The sequence below is a fragment of the Xiphophorus couchianus genome, chromosome 14 (genome assembly GCF_001444195.1).
Source record: "Xiphophorus couchianus chromosome 14, X_couchianus-1.0, whole genome shotgun sequence".
NCBI lineage: Eukaryota > Metazoa > Chordata > Actinopteri > Cyprinodontiformes > Poeciliidae > Xiphophorus > Xiphophorus couchianus.
In genome coordinates this window covers 20,143,292-20,164,453 of record NC_040241.1, presented here as the reverse complement: position 1 = coordinate 20,164,453, position 21,162 = coordinate 20,143,292, and the positions used below count along the sequence as shown (strand labels likewise).

The 21,162-nt window shown below is 35.8% G+C and overlaps 1 protein-coding gene across 1 annotated transcript in view; it reads right to left on the bottom strand.

Annotated features, from left to right (window-relative positions):
* Nucleotides 1-16,303: 16,303 nt before the first annotated feature.
* The window catches only part of cyp26b1 (cytochrome P450, family 26, subfamily b, polypeptide 1), a 37,712-nt gene continuing 32,853 nt past the window's right edge, over nucleotides 16,304-21,162 (bottom strand). The window contains exon 7 of the mRNA XM_028038152.1: nucleotides 16,304-20,285. Within this exon, the coding sequence (XP_027893953.1) occupies nucleotides 19,893-20,285 (393 nt within the window). The 3' untranslated portion in view covers nucleotides 16,304-19,892. The remainder of the gene's footprint in view (nucleotides 20,286-21,162) is intronic.

The following is a 21,162-nucleotide window of genomic DNA, read 5'->3' as shown; positions in this document are numbered from 1 at the left end:
TCTGTCATTTCTTTGTGAGATTTTGAGACATTAGAAGATTGGTTTGCTGGAGTTTGGTCTGTTGACAGACAGACGGCTATTTTAAAAATAACACTTCAGAGGACACAAAGCTTTCATCGTCATCTTTCTGTCTTCAATAGAGTCACATGCTTTCTAATGCAGGCAAGTATTTCAGGATGACCCTCAATCCTGGAAGTACAACTTCACTTCAGGCCAAAAATGTTGGGGTTTTGCTCAGTTTTGGCTTCTTTTTCACCAGAAAAGCTCCTTTAAATTAGTTGGCCAGTGGCACAAGTATGACTTTTTTTGGGGATAGCCCATGAACTTTCATTAAAGCTGTAGTATTATCCTGCTTTATCCATCACAGAACCAGTTTTGATGTGTTTGGCATCATTGTCTTGCTGGAACACCCAACGGTAATGAAGTTTGACTCAAAGATGATGCCGTCCAAAGACAAGAACCTTGCACCAAACGTTTTTGGATGAAATGAACAGATTAGAGAACACAAGAAATAATTTTAGAAACTCAAGAAAAAGAACGACCTAATGACAATACTGGACAACAGTGAACGGAAATAATGAATAAGTTAAATGGAAATAATAAAGAAACAAACACAAAACAGCTACACAACATGCTGATTCAGCTCTAACTTTGGAAACCATCAACTCTTCTTCTTTAATATTTTATATTCTGCCTTGGCCATTTATGCTTAAATGGAGCGAATCACGTTAAGCTAGTTCTATGTGCTACACAAAAATGCTCACAACATTTTTGCACAAAATCATTCTTAGTTGATTAAATGTTAAACTGGTCAGTTCTTCCTATACTGAGCTCTTTTCAATATTAGCTGTTTTTAGACGCCTTGTCACTTTAAATCCAAATAAGCTGCTGGCCACGCCCCCCAACTCACGTTTACACTCACACAAGAAAACAGATGCACAACTCTACTTGTGCACAATTTCATAAAACTGCAGTAAGTGGTTTCTGGATGAGAAGTCTACAACAAAACACTTGTCTTGTCCAGCAGCCATTGCACAGCGTATACAGCGGTAAAACCAGCTGACCAAACGTGATGGAACTCAGTGTGGGTTGCTGGGTAACGGCGCTACCTAGCTGTTGCTAGGTAGCGCTACAGTGCCTGTCAAGTGTGACTCAGCATATGGCTGGATGTTTTTTAAGCAGTTGAGGCTTAAATGGAAGTACAAAAATGTTCAAAAATGAAACTAAAAGACCTGCTAGATCTCCAATCGTTGCTAGGTGATGGGTGGAACTCTGCTGGGGTTGCTAGGTGACGGGCAGAACTCTGCTGGGGTTGCTTGGTAACGGCACAGCGCCCGTTGAATGATTCAATTATTGGGAGGTTTTTGAAACGACTCACTTTCCAGATAACAAAAAGCATTGAATTATAGCCAAACAACACCCTTCTAAAAAGCCCTTTGGTATTTTTAGAAGCACTTGAGACTAAAGTAAATTTGTAACAATTTACAAACAAAATGTAAATTTAAATTTTGCAGACTAGAGAAGCAGAAACGTTTTCCCCACAAAGCTTTGGCTTTTTGGATTCATCTTTTTTTCAGAAAGTAAAAGAGCGATTTCTATCTTGTCCTGTTTCCTAAAGCCTTCAGACTAAATATGATTGAACTCTTTTTTTTAAAATAATTGCATGAATACGAAAATGAAAATGGAACAGAAAAGGTTCCCAGATTCCAGTGATACTTGTGCTGTGCCATTAGTCCTACTCAGCCGTGTCTGTTTTCTTGTTTTCTCAGCTTCTTGTTGGTGGGACTCTTGGCAAGCCGCTTCCTGCGCATCAAATGTGTTTCAGGTCGTCTCCAAACTCTCCGCATTATGTCACATCATTCATAGGGATGCGCGGAGGCTCAAAGGAAACTGGAAACGGGCCACTGGATCTGGTCGACAACGAGTTGGCGCCTGTTAAAAGCAGCATGTCTGAAGGCACCTTAAGAGTGACGAATCATGCTGGCGTCTCGTCTCTGCAGTGCTGCAGCTACAGAAATGCTGGGTTTAAACTCTGGGGGCTACAATGATGAAACACTGAGATGTTTCAAGTCTAAAACAGGAGACATACAAGAAAATACGACCGTCTTTAATGATCTCTCAAGTGGGTCTATAAAAATGTATCTAGTGCTAATAAAAAGCCAGATGTTTCTGATGCAGAAAATAGAGCAGGAACAGTTATTTCCATCTTTAATGTAGCGTATTTACTGCACAATTCAACTGAAAAACAAACAAGAATCCACTGGATGGCACATTTCCTCTAATGCGCCAACAGTGGAGAAAATCCTTAGCACTTTAGCTAACTTTGAAAACATTTAGCTTCAACTTACCTTCCTCCTCAGAGCTGCAGTTTCCTCTGTTAAACTGCCCCTCTATTAACCCTTCAATGTTGTTAAAGGGTTAATAGAGGAGCCATGTTGTGATGAAGCTCCGCCTCCAGAAAGAGCAGGAGTTCTTAAAGAAGCAGAGGCCCAATTTCAAGATGTTAAGTCGGGAAGTATTTAACATCACTTTTGAGGCATATTTGATATATATATATATATATATATGTGTTAACTTCACCACAGACTCAGGTTTGCTGTATTTATTCTAACAAAAGAGGAAATCAAGTTAACATCAGTCCAGCAGATTTTACTCCTTATTTATTGAACATTAAAACAGTAGCAATAAACAAACTACAAAGCAATATCTCCCAATGAGCAGTTGATGGCAGTTAGCAGTTTTAAAATTAAACAGTTAATAAGCACAATATTAATAATGATAACAGTTAAAAACATTCACAAAGCTTGGCAGAATTACACGCGAAACACTGTACATGGTTAAATTTGTCTAGATAGAATATAATATTTGTAAATAAAACCAATATTATATGACGGTTGCTGACAGCAACAGAAAAAAAGGGGAGGGGCTGTCAGTTATGGGTTGCTATGGCAACCACCAACTGCCAGGAGCGGCGTAACTGATACACCAATAAATGTCTGGAGAGGCAACGTCTTGACTAACAGAAGAATAAATAAACAGATTTAGCCAACCTCACATCTTTAATATTGTTAAAATACAACATTATTAGCTCTTTAGCTAACATATGTTGCATTTTTATAACAATTGAAGACAACATTGTTACTTGATTTTGCTATGATTTTGCTATAAAATGGTTCCAGGTGCCTGGAAAACACACATTACTGTCCATTTAAAACCCTAATCTTAACCCCAGGAACAAAATAACATGTAAACTATAATATCAAAATTAAAGTGGCAGATATAATTTGAACTTAAGTTACAGCTTTAGCATGCTTTTGCTAAATAGTGTTGGTGTAGCGGTAAACTAATGTTTATGATTAGTTTTTTATATTTCTTTTACATAAAGTTGGGTTTTGTTGGACGTTTACCTCTAAGAGGTTTCCCTTCAGCTGCAGTCTGAACAAACAGCCCGTCGTCCTCCTCCAGATGCCTTTTCTCCTCGTTCAGCCTTTAATTTCATCTCTGATTGCTGTGGAAAAACTCTGAACAGCTCAAAGACGCTGCGACTCTTTGAAACAAACCGCAGTCATGTCTGTCTCTGCGCCGGGACTCGGAAACAAATGGAACGTACATTGTTTTCAAACCAGCCGCTTCCCACAAACATGGCCCCCTCTGAGCACGTGTGTGTGTGGGCGTGTGTGTGTGTGGGCGTGTGTGTGTGTGTGTGCGTGCACGTGCTCAGATCTGTTGATGTTTACTTGTTTCCCATCAAAATAGAGGCATGGCATGAAACTGGTATCGTTGGGGAAGCTGATTGGAGTGTTCACTGTAAAAAAAAAAAGAAGCAAAACAACAATTGCTTAGTCAACTTGAGTTTAGTTGCCTTGTTGCTTCAACTTTAACTGTCAACTTCAAAACACTTAATACCTATTGCTTCAACTTCAGTTAAGTTGACTTAACTGTCTTTACCAAATACATTAAACTTAAAATGATTAGTTAAGAGAATTTTGTATAATTAAGTTTTTACATACATCAAGTTGACTTGAAATCAAATCATGTCTAAGTTAACTTTAACTTTTAGTATAAATTATTATTATTTAAATTTTCAAAATTCCCACACAAAAACTTTCCACAAATAAAAACAAAAATTCCTTTCTAACTTTTGAAAATGCCTCCCTTCAAACAAATGTTAGGAAAAAATAACAAAAAGAAGTTTAATTGTATTAGTTTTTTATTAGAATTTAGTTTTATTTCATTGTGACTTTTTGATTATCTAATTCAGTCTGTTTTAATTAGTTTAATTAGTATATATTTATTTTAGTTTTTATGAATTATGGAAGCATTTTTCTTTCTGTAATTATTTTTAGTTGCAGAATTTAAAGTAATTAAAGTATTGTACTATGGTTATACATCAGTTGCGTAAAAAATATTCAACAGTTGCTGCCATTTTGTGGACTAGCGTAAATGGATTATTGTTTATTGACAATACTATAAAATAAATAATATATTTCGGCTGCTGACCACAAGTCAAGAAAGCTAGAAATTTGGCCAACAAAATAGAAAACAACTGTTGACCTAAAACATTCAAAAAAATGTCTGTTTTTCTTTTAGTAAGGCGACAGTCTGAAGCCCTTTTTATGTTTTGGATCTTTAATGATAAACAGATTTTATAAAAAAATTTATTTTTGAGCTGGTTAAATAAATAAAAAAATGATTTTCATTTTTAATTTAGTGAATCTTCTGGCCTGTCAGCACCTTAAATCTACCAGTTTTGGCCCCCGGGGTGAAAGTTTTCCCTAAATTCTCTGATTCTCTTTAAGTTTTTATGTTTTTTGTTTCTGCTTCAGTCTGAAGAAGCAGCCATTATCCCTCCGCCGGTTCACTGACAGCTGAAGCAACAGTTTAATCGTTTTTTTGGCTCATTTTGTGTTTTAAAACCTGGAGCCAGTCTCTCTCTTCCTGCATCCAATATGTTTACGTTATTATTGTTTATTTGAGTTCATAAGTCAAAGCTCAGAGTATTTATTTGTTGATTTGGCTCAGAGCGGGTGATGCTAATGTGGTTTTGGTTTAAATGTTTATCTAGTAGGAAAAATGTGAGCCAACATCAACTTCAGCGCTGACATACCAAAGGAAACCGAGCGGCTCCGTTTCTGAACGGATACAAAAACATGGAAACTGAAAATAGTGAAGCAGCAGATGAGGATAATTATTCCCGTTATCCTTTGCTGAGGGATTTCTGCCCGGTGGCGTGAAGTTGGTGTTCAGCACCCTGGACAGCGGCTCACACTGCCTGAAAGTTTCTCAGTTTTTACCTTCAGATTTAAACATCTGACCTAAAATCACAAAACTGTTCAATTAACCATCTGGAAACTCAAATTCTACATTCTGGCCAGTTCATTTTGAGTTTCCACACGGTTTGGGCCAAAAGCTCAAAATTAATCGCAAGCCAGAAACTCAACTCAGAACCGCACAGCATTCTGGGAGATGTAGGCAGGAGAAACATTGTAGCCGCTTAACTAAGCCTGTTGCAATTAATCAATTAATTGCATCATAAATAAAAATGAGATTAGTAATTTCTATTCTGTCGTTTAATATTTTTTTGAAGGGAAATTTTGTTTACAAGAACATGATCATCCATTTTATTTATGGCTTTGGTGGTGTTTTATTGTGGATATTTAAAATGTCTTCCAGTTCCAGTTTAACGTGTTCTGTCCAAAATTATTGCTCAAATATAGGAATGAACCATAAACCATTTATGAAAAATGATTCATTTCTAATATATTACTTAAGTATTAAGTAATATATTAGAGATGAATCATTTTTAATATGTGGTTCATTTTTAATATTGTACTAAATAAGTAAGATATTACTGAAAAACAACAATATTATTGATTATTCCGAAATTTCTAGTAAAATTTATCGTCCAGCAAAATTAGTTTTTATGACGTGCTCCACCTCTCACTGCTAGCTAAGCTATAGATTGGTGGAATCAACTAACTAACTCACTCTTAGGTTACCTAGCAACTCACTCATTCTTTGGTTACCTAGCAACGACCTGCTAAATAACTGCCACAGCTGCAGTTTAAGGTTCCACCACTGTCCCTCATAACTGCTTAAAAATAATCAGTTATGCATTTTTTGGCCTCTGACCTTTTACTGTGTGGCCTTTTGCTTGTAAATGTTAAACTTTTGTTTATGAAAGAAAGCCTAAAAACGTTTTGGTATTTTGATGATTTACTGACGATTATCTCTCAACAATGACTATTTGTTTAACTAAAATGTTGTTTATTGTAAAGCAGGGGGAAAGAATACAAAAAATGTTAGATATTTCAAAAACAAAAATAAAAAATTTAAAAAAATGATATGGTCCCCAAAGCAGAATTTATTCTTTAATTTTTATAACAAACATGAGCACAAATATCCAGCAACATAAACAGTGTGCATTTTTTTAAAGAAAAGACTTTTTTGTTTTAGTTCCATAATAATTTACATTCAAAAGTTCCTGTTTGTTTACCTAGAATGATGCATGTATTTATTGTTAAGAATGTAAAAAAAACAGAAAAAAAACACAAATTTTAGTTTTTTTATTTAAATAAAATTATGTGGCCCACAAGCAGAATTTAAATAATTAGTGTTAGGAAAAGTACAGTGTTTACACTTCAATAACAATGTTTTTTTTAAACTTTCATTTTAATTTTTATAGCAAACATGAACTCAAATATCCAGCAAGGTAAACTGTGCATGTTTATATATGTATATATATATATATATATATATATATATATATATATATATATATATATATATATATATATATATACATATAAGAGCCTACAATGATTTACAGATAATTTCCCCTTAAAATGTCTATTTGTTTAGCTAAAATGCTGCATACATTCATGGTTGAGCATGTTAAAAAATCCCCCTCCTCTTTTACCATCAATATTTTTTTGCTTTTGTTGTTTAAAGTCCCAATGTGGCCTCAAAGCCAAAGTCTGTCTGTGTTTCTGCGTCGTGCTGGGATATGGCCCATCGGCTCCCCGGCTCTTTAGAGCACATTGTGACTTTCGTCTCTCTTCTGGTAATAAACAACAGCCCCGCTCTTTGTTGTTGCTTCTTTACTTCATTTCTCTCTCCCCCTATCACTTCTTCCCTCTCTTTTCCATCGTAATTAGCTCCCCTCCAGACCGACTTCAAACCCTGCGGTCAGAGCAGCGCATACCGCAGCGAGGAAGACGAGTGGAGAGGGAAAGAAAGACGGCATTGTTTCTCCGTAAAGGCAGATAAGGGCCCAATAACCGGAGGGCAAGTGGAGTCAAAATAGTCCCTGTGAGTGCGTGATGGCGGCGATAAAGAAACAGTTTTCCCTCAACAATTTAGATGCTAATGGGTTGATAGGGGAGGCTGAATGGCAGAGCCAAGACTCAAACCTTTTGGATTTCTGTTGGTTTTATTCCAATTTTTTCTTCCCAGATACTTACCATTGTATTCAAACTGTTTTAACCCGTTTGGATTTAACTCTTAAGATCGAATTCGTGTAGAAATTCCCCCCAAAACCAGCTACGAAGTTCCTCAACAAGCTTCTGTAAGGTGGATGGAAAGGCCTTGGTGAAAATGTTCACGCTTGATGGTCCAGTAGACTCGTTTCAGCTGGGGATTAAAGTTGCAACATTTGTTACATTTTCATCTGGTGTGGTTTGTTTTCACACTGCACTGTGTCAAATAAACCAAATCTGGCTTATGGGCTCCATAAAAACCTCTGACGTAGACACTAAACACAACTTCCTTCTTCACGGAAAATGGAGAAGCCTCAGATTTTAATGGATGTAAAATTTCTTTTTTGTCTTTGCTAAAAGAAACTGAACCATTTGTCCTGCTAGCGCTAGACAAGCATGTTGTATTTACCCAGAATGCCCTGCACTATAGTCCACTTCCTGCTTTTGGAGCGGTCTCTGGTCCACTTGCGTTCACATATGCATTTTAGTTCACAGATCAAGGTAGTAAAATGAAAAGATTGATCTCCATCTTCTTCCTGAGCTAATATTGCCATCTTAAGAAATGCACCAAAAACAACCAATCAGAGCCAGGAGGCGGGTCTTAGGGCTGTCAATCATCCTCATGAACTAAAAAATTAGCTAAACAACAGCTAAATTAGAAACAACCATTTATCTACAGTCATCATTGGCCATGCTATCTAGCCTTAGCACAACAGGCTATGCTAGCTGCAGCATAGCAGAGAACAAATTGAGAAGGATGATTGGCAGTGCTAAGACCCGCCTCTTGGCTCTGACTTGTTTCTAATTGCACTAGAAAACAGCAGAGGAGTTAAATTTTCACAGATTTCTGTCTCATAACAAACTGTCACAACATGGTGACAGTTTCAACAAATATGTCAAATATTTTTTGCATACTGCGATTTTAAGGCTGTGATTTTAACGTATTAATTTTGATTAATTAACTAAAGTAATGGCATTAATTTCATTTCTTTCTTTTCTCATACTGTTTATCATTCCATGACAAAGTCCTCACTTCTCAGAAGAAAACAACCAATGCTGCGGAAATTATGGAAAGCACATTATTATCATATTTTTGGGGAGAATCATGTTCTCCAAACATACTGGATGATATAAACAATGTGGTTAACCATATCTTTCACATTTATATTTCAGAACTATGTTTCTGGGCTTCAAACACATAAAGTGCAGTAAATAGACGGTTACCTTTGGGATATATTTGTAGCAGCTGGAAAAAAGGCAGATAGAAAAAATGGATGGTACAGAAAGAACCTTATTTTAGTATCTATTTCCTCATTTTTAATAATGTATTAATTATTTCCTAATTATATATTTCTTTTGTTTATTGTGAAAAAACTTTACCACTCATTGATTCTTCTTATATTTCCTCTTTTTTTCTCCCCTCCTGTTTTAATTTTTTTTTTTTAAATTCCCCTCAAACAAATAAAACTTGGAAAGATGAACAATAAGTGTGGCATTATGTGAAACTATAAATCAACATCACAGCAGATTGAGCCAATGAATCTTTGTAAGAAAGTGCAAAATAGAATTAAATGTTTTATCTTTGTTCCTTTTGTATTAACATTCTAAATTATTTCCAGCAGATATTGTTTGACATATTTTCCCATTTATTCCAGTTTTGAAAAATAAAATGTGACAGTAAATTAAAAAATTGTGATAAATAATACAGAATATTTAAAAATGAGCCAAAAATAAGTAAAATGAGAGTAAATTAAAAATGGCATTAAATAATATACAATGTATAAAATGAAGAAATAAAGAATAAACTAACAATAACATTTGTAAATAAAATGGAACATTAAATATTAACATTGACTTTATACTGTTGTAACATATTAACTTGTGTTACCCTCTACAATCAAAAAACTTATGAAAATTCTTACTTTTCAATGTTTCGATACATTTTTTGCATATTAATTACTTTAGTTTGGCATTTATTTTATTACATATTTATTGCCAACTTTGGCAGGATCAGTCCTCCGTAAGCAGTGAATCAATCTCAAGGAACACCGCAACCAATTTACAACAACGTAATCCAACACCAAGTCACGTAGAGTTCGGTTTCCCTTTTTATTAAGAATATTTTAGAAATGAAAAAAAAATCCAGAAATAATTTGAAGGAAAAAACCAGAAAATCATCCAATCATCCCACTAAGATACCATGAATAAAAAAGTTTTTATAATAAATACCGTCCTTATGTCTTTCTTTCTGGCGACTCCATTTTGTTTTTATGTCTCTCTGCTTCATAATAACAATAATTTATAACCGCCTCTATCTTCTTTCTGCTTCAAGCTAACAACCTCCAGCAGGACATTTACATTTACTATCCACTTCCTGGTATTGATCAGTGTCTCTGAGCTCCCGGTTCATCAATACCTGGCTTCAGTTTCCACTAATCGATCAGCCTCATTGATTATTAACGATGTTCCTGTGGATCAGATTCTCAGTGAGACACAAGAAAGACTGAAAAGTATTTGTGAGAAAGATTAAATTTCTTCTAATGGGACAAAATGAATCTGCTGCATCTGTTAGCTAAAGCAGGGAGTCCAAAGTGAGGCTCGGGGGCCATTTGTGGCCCCAGAAGTGATTTTCTGTGGTCCTCATAAAGAACTTAAGACCTTTTTATTTCTTTACTGAAAATGTTAGGAACAATACAAAGTGTTTACACTTTAATAACATGTTGTTTTTTTTAAGTTAATAGTAAACTTTAAAGTAAACGTTGCATTTATTTTAATAAAACCCCTTTTTTGGTTTTGGTTCTACATAATTTATGGATAATTTTCTCCCAAAAATGACTATATTTGTTTAACTAATAAAATGTTTTATGTGTTTATTGTTGAGCAAGTTGGTTAAGTCATAATATTATTACTTTATTTTCATATATTATGACTGTATTCTTGTATTATTTCAACATTATTTAGGTACAAATTTACTCTTGTAATATAACTTTATTCTAGTAATTTTATTTTTGTATATTTTCTTAATGTGGCCCTAATACTTCATCATATTCAACTTGATGTTACTAAATATTTGAAAACCACTGATGTAAAGTATTTTAATCAGTATCTTTCAGAATATGTATTGATTAGTGGCGATAATTGTAATTTTGCCCTTTTTTTAAATTAAAAAACAACAATTTGGTGCAGTTGTCACGACTTCAGAGTTAGATGGCGCTGTTGGACACTTGGAGGATAAAATACCTGCTGGATTTCTTTTCATTCAAGCCGAACGACCTGTTGGCTTTCATGTTGGGTCGTGTCTGTTTCACATGAAAGCTGGATTTTCTTCAAAGAGCCGCTTGATATATATAATTTATACGTTTCCCAGCTGCCATGTTGTACAGCAGCGTGTGTTCTGCTGGTTCTGTGGATCGGTTTGATTTCTAATGAGCCTTTTTTTGCTCTCAGACACTCAGAGTCCAGGTTTGGGTTTTGGTTTGGGAACTTGGACTCAGTGAAGTTTAGCGACTCGGTTTTGAGGCGTTCAGATCCTCATAAGTGTAGAAATCGAATCTGAAATCTGTGTCTGTGCTTGTTCTCTGAACTCGGCGTGACTCCTGCACCTGCTGCGCCTAAACGCATCATCCGAGTTCACCTGAAGTTCATGAACTTGCACTATCAAATGCACACCTGCGGTGATTCCCACAGTTGATTTATGATTCTTATCTCTGCTGTGTCGCTCTTTCACGTTTCCTCTCCGCTCGTCTTCCTCCTCTCTGCTTCCTTCTTCTTCTACTTCTCTAGTTTTTGTTTATTTTTGACAGTCGGGTTGTGAGGCGGTTTCTGCTGATGTCGCTTCCCCGTGAGTCACGCTGCTTTTCTTTTCTCGCTCTTGAATAAAATTCTAGTGAACAATGGTGATTTTTGTGAAATGAAACTTGAGTCAGAGTGAAAGTAGCAGATTAATGTGATTTCTGTCCCAACGGACGGGTATTTCCTCCTCGAATTGCTCTTTCACCTCAAACTATTCATCATTCAGCACTCAAATATGCTTTCTCTGGAGTTTAATGCAACTGTTTATGCAGTCGAAAGGTTTCCTAGGGGAAAACCAGGAACCAGTATAAAACAGAATTCTATTTCTACCACAAATTTCATTGTAATTTATTAGAATTTTACGGCTCAGAGTGAATTATTTGTGAGCTGGAAGGAAAAATATTCATTGTTCCGTCACTTTTAACAAATAAAATGGTGAAAGTATCTGAAAAGTGTGGCATGCATTTGTCTTCAGCCGCGCCCCCATCAGCCAGGCTTTTAAATAACATTTCTGCTTTTATTGCACATTTTTTCTAAATTGTTTTTTAATGTTTATTAATACACATTATGTCTCAGCTGCACAACTCTTGGAACAATTACTGCGCAATAGTTTTATATTAAAATCTTTAACAAAATATTAGTTAATCCTGTATTTTTATTTATATGTGTATATTTATATTAACACTTTAATCTGCTGTGAAAGTCAAATTTCACATCATGCCACAGATTTTTGCTTTCAGAGCAGTTTCTGGTCCGCTTGGTGTTCACATGTGCATTCGAACTGTGACTCCCCTCCAATCAGCTCCTTCAGACTAGCCAGCAGCAATTAGCAAACAGATGGTGGAACATCTGCTGAGCTCGTTATATCAGGTACTTCTCAGTGTAATGACAGTAAAAACCTTGATAAAGGGCAAAAAGAGGAGCTTCAGAAAGAGAAGGAGTTTTTTTTAAAGAGACAGAGGTCCAATTTCAAGGCATTAAAGTACAAAGTTTAATTTCTTTTAAGTCACATTTTATATAAACAACTTTTATGTAACAACTGAAAGTAACGTAGCTGTTTTATATATAAAATATGAAATGACACTATGTGCCTAGAAAATACATAATACTACTACTTTAAAAGGTTTTTTGAGTCACATGTGACTGCGCTGTTACCTAGCAACCCAAGCTGAGCCCAGCAATGTTACCTAGCAACAAAAGCAAAGTGCCAGCATGTTTGGTCAGCTGGTTTTACAGCTGGATGTGTTATATAATGGCTGCTGGAAGACACAAGTGTTTTGTTGTTGACATACCATCCAGAAACCACTTGCTGAATTCTTTTTGGTTGTGCAGCAGGCTCCACTTCTGCTTTTCAAAGTTCTAAAATAGAACTGGCCAGACTAAAATCTCATTACATAAGAATTATTTTGTGCAATAAAAGTAGACAACATGTTTTGTGTAGACCACAGACCTATCCCAACCCATTGAAGGAAGTACAATAGTTCACCTTTAAGGAGAATCTTCGATTGAAACAGAAAATGCGCAGAAGTGGGAGAAATGACGGATCAACCAGTTGCAGCTTTCACTCTTGGGAATTTCCTCAGCAAAATGTCGCAGGAATAAAACTGAAACGGCAAATCAGGATGACTGGAAACAGTTTGACGGGATTAAGAGGGCAGCCATCCAAGCGATCTCAGTTCACTTCCTCGACAATCAGCTCCGCCACTGCATCAGCAGGTAAATGTTTACTTTGGACGTTTGTTCGCCTGCAGGGTTTGTAGATGTTTGCTGCCAGTCAGAGCTGCTGGCTCGCCGTTTGACAGCTCGTCTTTGCGGGGAAATCCCATGGAAATGCCACGCCTCGCGCATACCACAATACCTGCCAGTTTGCCAACAGACTCGGCGGCCGAGCCTGGAAATATTTCTACAAGCTCAAGCATGAAGAGGCAGAAGCACAAGCCAACGGTAGCGATCAGAAATTAAAATTTAATCTATTTCTGCAGAATATTTTCCTACTGATTTTAGTTCAATCATTTATGCTTTTCCTTCTACAGACTCGTGACTCAAACCAGTATTTAAGGCGACAGGAAAAAAAGGTTTTCTCTTCTTTAAATCAACCATTTTCAGCTGGTTCCAGTCGAAGCTGCGCAGAAAGCGAAACTTATTGATTTTCACCTTCCTTTTGTGTCACTCCTTCAGCCCTTACACCTGAGGCGTTTTGTTCGCAGGTGAAACTCCACATTGCAGCGATTCCACGTCTTCGAAGGCGATGAGCGACGCGTACCTAAAGCTACTAACTGTTTGCAGGGTCAAAACGAGGTTAGGTCACGGAGCAATCTGCCATTTTCACATCCATCAATCATTCTGGTTGCTTAATATGAGCCAATAGCTCCAAAAAAACAACTTTTAAGCCAACAAATCGGCATGATGAGAGGAGAGCTGTGATAAATCCTGGGATGTTTTTATTAAACCACAACTATGTTTTATTCTGGATGTTATTTTTACTAGTTAAAACTATGAATTGTGTTTTTTTTATTTAAATTATTGTGTATTGCCATCACATTTGCTATTAAGATCTGGTAAAAATGGCTGCATTTACATTCATTAATAAAGTGACACATAAGGATCTTTTTATATATTTTATATTAAAAAAGTCGTTTTACATATTTATTAAAATCGTATAAGACAAAATAAATCAAGCTCATCTGCTTTTTCATATTGCTAACTAGAAACAGCCAATCAGAGCAAGGAGGAGGGTCTTAGCGCTGTCAATCACTCTTGTGTTCATTCCTTGTCCCTTGCTACGCTTCACCACAACATAGCATGCTGCGAATGCTAATGCTAGTTAGCGTAACAATCGATGACAGCAGATAAATGGTTTTCCTGGAACAGTAAGTTGTTTCTCTGCCATTAGCACATTTAGCAGCGCGTTCATGAGGATGACTGACAACACTAAGACCCTCCTCCTGGCTCTGATTGGTTATTTTTAGACGGGAGCGATGCATTCCTTCGGTTTTTCAAAAATTGTGTCTCATAGCGTCATGACATAGTGACAGTTTTAATAAATATGAAAAAATATATATATTTTTCTAAAAGTTACATATTGCAAATTTATAGAATAAAAACTTTAAAAGATGAAGAAAAAGAACAAGACAATTACAGAAGTAATTACTAAATAAAATGTTGAATATAATTTATTTTAATTGCTATTTCTGGTCTTTTACCAAACAGTAAGGTCAAAATGTTTTAATTTGAATCCTCTGCTGATTTTTACTGTGATTGTTGAACAGATTTATACCTGTCGGTAAAAACACAGATTTAGGCAAAAAAAATCTCTAACAGAGTGTAAATAAATACACAGAGTCAGAATGTATGGTTGGGTAAAATGTAAACAAAGGCCAAAGAGTGGCTAACGGCAGAGCATTCCTCCTTCCATGGAAACCGCCTAATAACCGCAGACTGCCGGTTCCCTTGAAGTGGTTGGTGCCGGAGCGCTCGGTGTGGCAAACAGAACCTCCTGGCTGCAAACATGCAAACAAACAAACAGGCGAACGTGTTCCTGCGGGCGTGTGGGTCTGGACCGGGCCCAGACGTCTGCTTCCAATCAGCTTCCTGATCATAATCTCTGTCTCTCCGTTGTATCGCTCCACATGTCAAAGTATTGGGACAACATCCAGAGTTTGGCAGAAACTAGATACATTTACTCTATTACATTTACTTGAGTAACGTTTTTGAAAAAATTAACGTTTAGGAGTATTTTTACTATGTTGTAGTTTTTTCTTTTATTTGAGTAATTTTATTATGAAGTATCTTGACTCTTACTTGAGTAATATTTCTTTATTTTCTACCCGCTGAGTGAAAAACAAACACGGTTTAACCAAAAATTCACCAGACTCACACCTGCAGTTTTTGTTAAAGTTTCTTAAGTTTTTTATTAAAGGAAACTGATGTGGAAAAATGCTCTTTTTTGATTTTCTTATTTTTTGTTTCTTATATAAATGTTTGTCATTTTAACATAACAAAATTTCCACTTAACTTTATATTTTGGTCCATTTGATTGTGTAATTTTTAAATATGAAATGATTGATAATTTGATCAGTTGCTCAGTTTTTAAGTAAACTTTTTACCAAATACTGTTTTACTCTTCAGTAATTTCTTGGACGGCTTCTTATGGTTGACTATTCTGACATTACAGCTTGTTGTAAAAAAAAAAGTAAGAAAAAGAGCGGTTAACTATTAAAATTAACGTCTCAATATAATGTAATTAATAAATTAAAATTAACACGTTAACGTTCCCGGCCTTGTTTGCACTTATACGGTGTCCAGACAATCGTGGTTATACATACACACACGAGACAAACAAAATTTGTGGGAAGAAATAGTTTTGTAAGTTAATAAAGACAGTATTTTATGTGGCAAAACTAATTATTTTTATCACTGACTTTATTGTTTTTTTTAATTGTTTCATAAATGTGCTTCTCTGAGCCACGAATCGTAATTCAGGGTGATCACGAATTGTGGCGAAGTGCAAACCGAGCCACATACAGTGTAACGTTTGAATCGTACCACCTGTTGTCTTGTTCTCTAATATTTTAAGAGGTATTTCAAAAATACCTCTTAAAATTATATTTGTGGAATAGGTAACATTTAACAGCTTTAAATGTTTAGCTAGTTACAAGGATGAAACATGTCATGGTCACAAAACATGCTCTTTAGTTATCTTTAATTTATGTACTTATTTATTCTTTGGTCTTACTTGGTTTTTCTCCAACTTTGCCCAAAATATTTATCTTTAGATTTACTAACACAAGGAATATTAGAAAAAAACATTCTGTGTGTTGAAACGTAACATTTTGTTGTGACACTACTTGTGTATATATATATATTTTTTTCTTTTTTTACACGCCTTTGTTGTCGCCTTTATGTTTGTTGTCTTTGCTTCACTAATTGAGTAATTTGTAGATCAATACTTGCCAGTCTGCAATATTAATTTTGTTGCACTAATTGGTGTATACACAATAAAAACCAAAATAAGAAACATCTCACCAGTCAGATATTTTTTCTTTGTGGTTTATTACAGGAGTACACATAGCAGTCTTGGTAACAAAAAAAGAAAATGGAAAAACTATTACGAGACATTCATAATTAAACTAAATGAACATTTCTTCCTGTAAAAAGAATTGCAAATTATGTACAGAAGGACATAAGACAGACTCAGAAACCAACAGGTTGAAAGGAAGATTGAACTGTAGTCGCATGGCACTTAAAAAATAAACATATCTGGCAAGTGCTTTCTGTTTCCATAATTAATGTAAAATAAAATGCAGTGATAATAAGTCTGGATAACAAAAATAATAATTATTACAGTAATCAAATCAACAATATCAACATTTTAAACACTGTTTACAATATAAACTGAAATTCATAACATTCTAAATACATCCAATATTTACCAAAGACATTCATGTAGGCTAAAAACTAAATCTGCAATAGAATAAAAAATAGCATTTCAAATATCTTATACCAACAATATTATTCATACAATAGCATTAATAATAGGTTATTAGTTGATGTAAATAGCTATTTCCCCATAGTCTGATAAAGAATAATGTACAAATTAATACACACCTATTAATAACCCTATTAATGCTCCTTATGCTTTAAATTTTTTATTTTTTTTATAAAGAATTGACATAACACAAATCTCAGTACAAACTATTGCAATCTATAACTTTCAACTTGAAAACGTATACAAGAAAAAGCAGCAAAACAAACCTTTTCAGTTTTTATATTTCTCTGTTGTGAAAAATAAAAAATAAAAAAAAATCAGTGGTGTGGTTGGGAGAAATGAAAAGGGCGTGGCACAGGCAGAGTCCATCACTGCCGTCCAACAAGTGAAAGCCTTGTAGGCGTAAGCCCCGCCCCCTGCCTGATATCTCATTGGTCCTTTTCTCTTTAGAACTCTCCGGAATGTCTGAAAGTTCCGCTAGCGAGATCCAGAATTCCATGGAGGAAGCCCCGCCCCCTGTCCGATACCCCATTGGTCCATTTCTCAGGGGCTTTAGAATGTCGAAATTCCGGAATTGTAGCAAGTTCCGGATCTCCGCTGCAGAAGCTCCGCCCCCCCAAAATCTATGGGGTAACCGAACACGCAAATTCCCAAAGTTCTGATTGTGCAATCACCTAAAGCCTTCTGGGACTGAATTTGCTTTGCAGTCTTATTGTTGAACGGAGGAGCAACGAGAGAGTAAACGCCGTTGGCCTCCATGATGGTGGAACAATAAAAGAAGTGCACAAAAAAAAGACAAAGATAAGGCAGCACTTAAGCAGCATGTATGTAGGTCTCTTCCTATATACTTTCACCACATCCCCTGATCGTTTAACCCGGTTCCAGCCTAAGAAGGTGCACTGCTTTATGAGAACAAGCATACTATCAAATACGTTCATTATCCATGACGTTTTAATCTCATAATGTAAGTTGGTAGCTTTGTTAATTTAATAACTAGAAAAACTGAAAGCTGTGCCTTCTGAACTGTAAAAGATAAGATAGAGGAATACATTAGCTAAAAAATAAAATCTTAATTTGCCAGGTAGTTGTTTCACCTAAAAAATTAAAGCTATTAGTAAGAGATTTTATTTTGCAGTCAGAAAAATATCAACAAGCAGATAATCTAAGTTTTACATTGTCTTCTTTACACCTGAGTTTAACGTCAGCATCACTAGGTTAAGCAAAATTTAGGAAGCGTTCAAGTCTGTATTTTTTATTGTTAGGAATACTCAACCTGTGTTTTGTTGTTTTGTTTTGTTTTTCAGAAAAAGTTTTGTTTGTTTTTTGTTTTTTACTGGTTTTTAATACCGTAACAGCCGTAGATTTTGTGGTGTTAGTTGTGTCATTGATGGTAAGCAGAATCTTTTTGGGAATAATTTTAGGTAAACTTGGTTCAAACCTTTTTTGACCAAAAAGGTTTGGAAACTTACTGAGTAAATTGGATATGAAAATACAGTAAGTTTGGTCAACATTTAAGCTCAACTCCTAAAGCTAATTCTAATTTGTTCAGCTAAACATGACCAAGTCAGTTTGGTCCCTAAAGCTAACCAAGTAGGTTTTTCAACGCGACCAAGTGGGACTGACAACAAAGAAGGATTTCTTTCCAAAAATCCTATTGAGTATAATTGTTTCCTAAACCCAATGAAGTATAATTTCTTCCTAAATTCAATCAAGTAGGGTTGGTTTCTAAACCTGGCCAAGAAAGACTGGTTCCTAAACCCAATGAAGTAGGACTACTCTCTAAACACAACCAAACAGAATTGGGAACCAAGTAGGACTGGTACATAAACCAATCCAACCAAGTAGGTTTGCTTCCTAAATATGACCAAGAAGGTCTGGTTCCTAAACCCAATCAAGTAGGGTTGGTTTCTAAAAACAACCAAGTAGGATTGACAACAAAGAAGGATTTCTTTCCAAAATCCGATCAAGTAGAATTGGTTCTTAAACCTGACCAAGTGGGAATGGTTTCCAAACCTAATCAAGTCAGTGTAGTCCCTAAACCAGTCAAGTAGGATTGGTCCTTAACCAAGTTTCTGTTTCAACATAAGGAAGTTGGTTTGTTTCCCGAATCTTATCATGTACATCTGGTTCCTGAACCTAATCAAGTATGAAAAACTGGGTTTCCTAACCAAGCAGAATTAGTTCTTAAGCCAAACTAAGTAGGTTTGGTTCATTAACCCTATCCAGGTTCCTAAAGCTTAACAATTGTATTTCCAATAAAGAAGATTTTGTTATTAAGATTAATGAAGAAAGTTTTTCATAAACCTAACAATAGATTTGATGATCAAATAAAATGGCAAACCAAACAGGATATAAATAAAACAAACCAGTTTTTAAATCAAGCTGTTATTAGAATATCTGGTTATTCTTTAGACCTTCCTGTTTGCTTTTAAAGAACAAGTTACTTTTTTGTTTTTTTTAGGTAATTTTAAAAAAACTAAGTTGTTTCTATTTTAAAATGTATTGTATGCTTAACATATCCATTCAATAAAAGCAATTTTGTCCTTGATATTTTTTTTATTATTAATTTTTTAAATATTCATCCCTGTATCAGATATTACACATTTTAGCACATGGGTGCAAGGTTAAATATTTGCCAATAAGAAAAACTCTGTTTCTATATAATCCATCTCTTTTACCCTGCAAGTCAACTGAAAATGATTTATTGAATTTAAGCACAAGCAAAATGGTCGAAAATTATATTCCTTCTCTCTATACCCTGTTTTATCTCTCGCCTCTCTCTAAAACACCCTTACTGTTCTCATCTCAACTCTTCATTTCACCAAAAGTCTGTTGTGCACCACTCCCATTCAAATTATATTAGATAGCTTTTTGTACATATTTTCTAAGTATACGTCTTCAGAAAATACACAGAATAGAGCATATTTAAAAAGTTTTTGGCAGTTTCCTCCTTTCTTAAAGATGAGTCCTGATAGCCACTTGTTAGAAGAGTCTGAAAGAACGCTCCAATCTGGCAGAACAAAGGTGAAGAAGGAAAAATCTTTCTGAAATTATTGTTTCTTTCCATCAATCTTCTCCCTAAAGACTTAAATCTCTGAACTTCTCCACCCAACCCTCATGAGCAGCCGCCCTTACTACACCGTCGCTCCCAGCAGCTCGTCTGACTTCGCCAAGATCTCGTTCTGATTGGAGTCCAGGCCGTAGAACTTGACCTTTAGCCCGTCGACGGGGTGAACCACGGGGACCGTGACGACACGTGGGAACTGGCGAGTGGCCAGTTCAAAGCGGCTGGTGCTGGCCAGCTCGATGGCTAGGATGCGGAGGAAAAGCGTGGCGAGTTGCTTTCCCAGACAGGAGCGAACGCCGCCGCCGAACGGCAGGTAGTGGAAGCGGCCCTCCTTGTCTTCGCTCCGCTCCTGACTGAAGCGGTCGGGGTCAAAGGCTTCTACGTCTTTGAAGACGGCAGCTGTGTCGTGAGTGTCCCGAATGCTGTACATCACGCTCCAGCCTTTGGGAATCTGAACTCCCTGTAGAGAAAAATACCAGAGAATAAGACGATTTGTAAGATTTATCTGATGCAATTGGTCCTAAAAATTAAAGCAGACTCTTCTACAATTTTTGGAAATAATTTCTAAGCTAACTATGAAAAGTATTCATGATTAGTTGTGACTATAAACTTGTGGCAACGTGTCGTCAGATCCAGGCCCCAAACTTCCTGTTGGAGGGGGAAAAACGTCTCGCCAACAATGACTGCCACTGGTTTTAGCTGTCTAGTTATCAACATAACTCGCTAAATATTAAATGTACACCATGATATATAAAAGAAAAATGTATGCAGTGCTTTTCTACTAATCATCAACACTATGACAACTAGATAACAAGGTCAGGAAAAAGCTTTAATAGAAATATCCAACAACAATTTAATAGAAATTTAAAAGCAATAGCAAGGAAGAGGGAACTTGGTAAGTTATGCTAGCTTGACTTTGACAATTTAACAAGTAGATGTGCTGCAGAATTTGATGTGTTTTGGTCCAGTTAAAAATAAAAAAGACGATCCACACATCAACTCAGTAGAAGATGTTTAAATTAGCTGATTATCTGCCGCCGTGTTCAAATGATCACTTATTAAACAAACATCAAGCCTGAAAACATGCAACTGAGACGGACTGAATGTTCTGTTCTTTATGCGCAAAATGTCTGCGTGTTTCTTGGTGTTGAATCCTGATACACTAGTGGAGCTTTTGTCAGTCAGTTGCTATAGCAACGAGTCTGTGTGTAGCACAGCCGACACAGAGCTTGAGAAAAACAGAATGTGAGCGGTTATGAGCTGTTTTCAATGGTTTTTCTGCTGGCGCACAGCACTAAATTAATGATACCTACATCTCCAGGTTTCATTTTGATAAT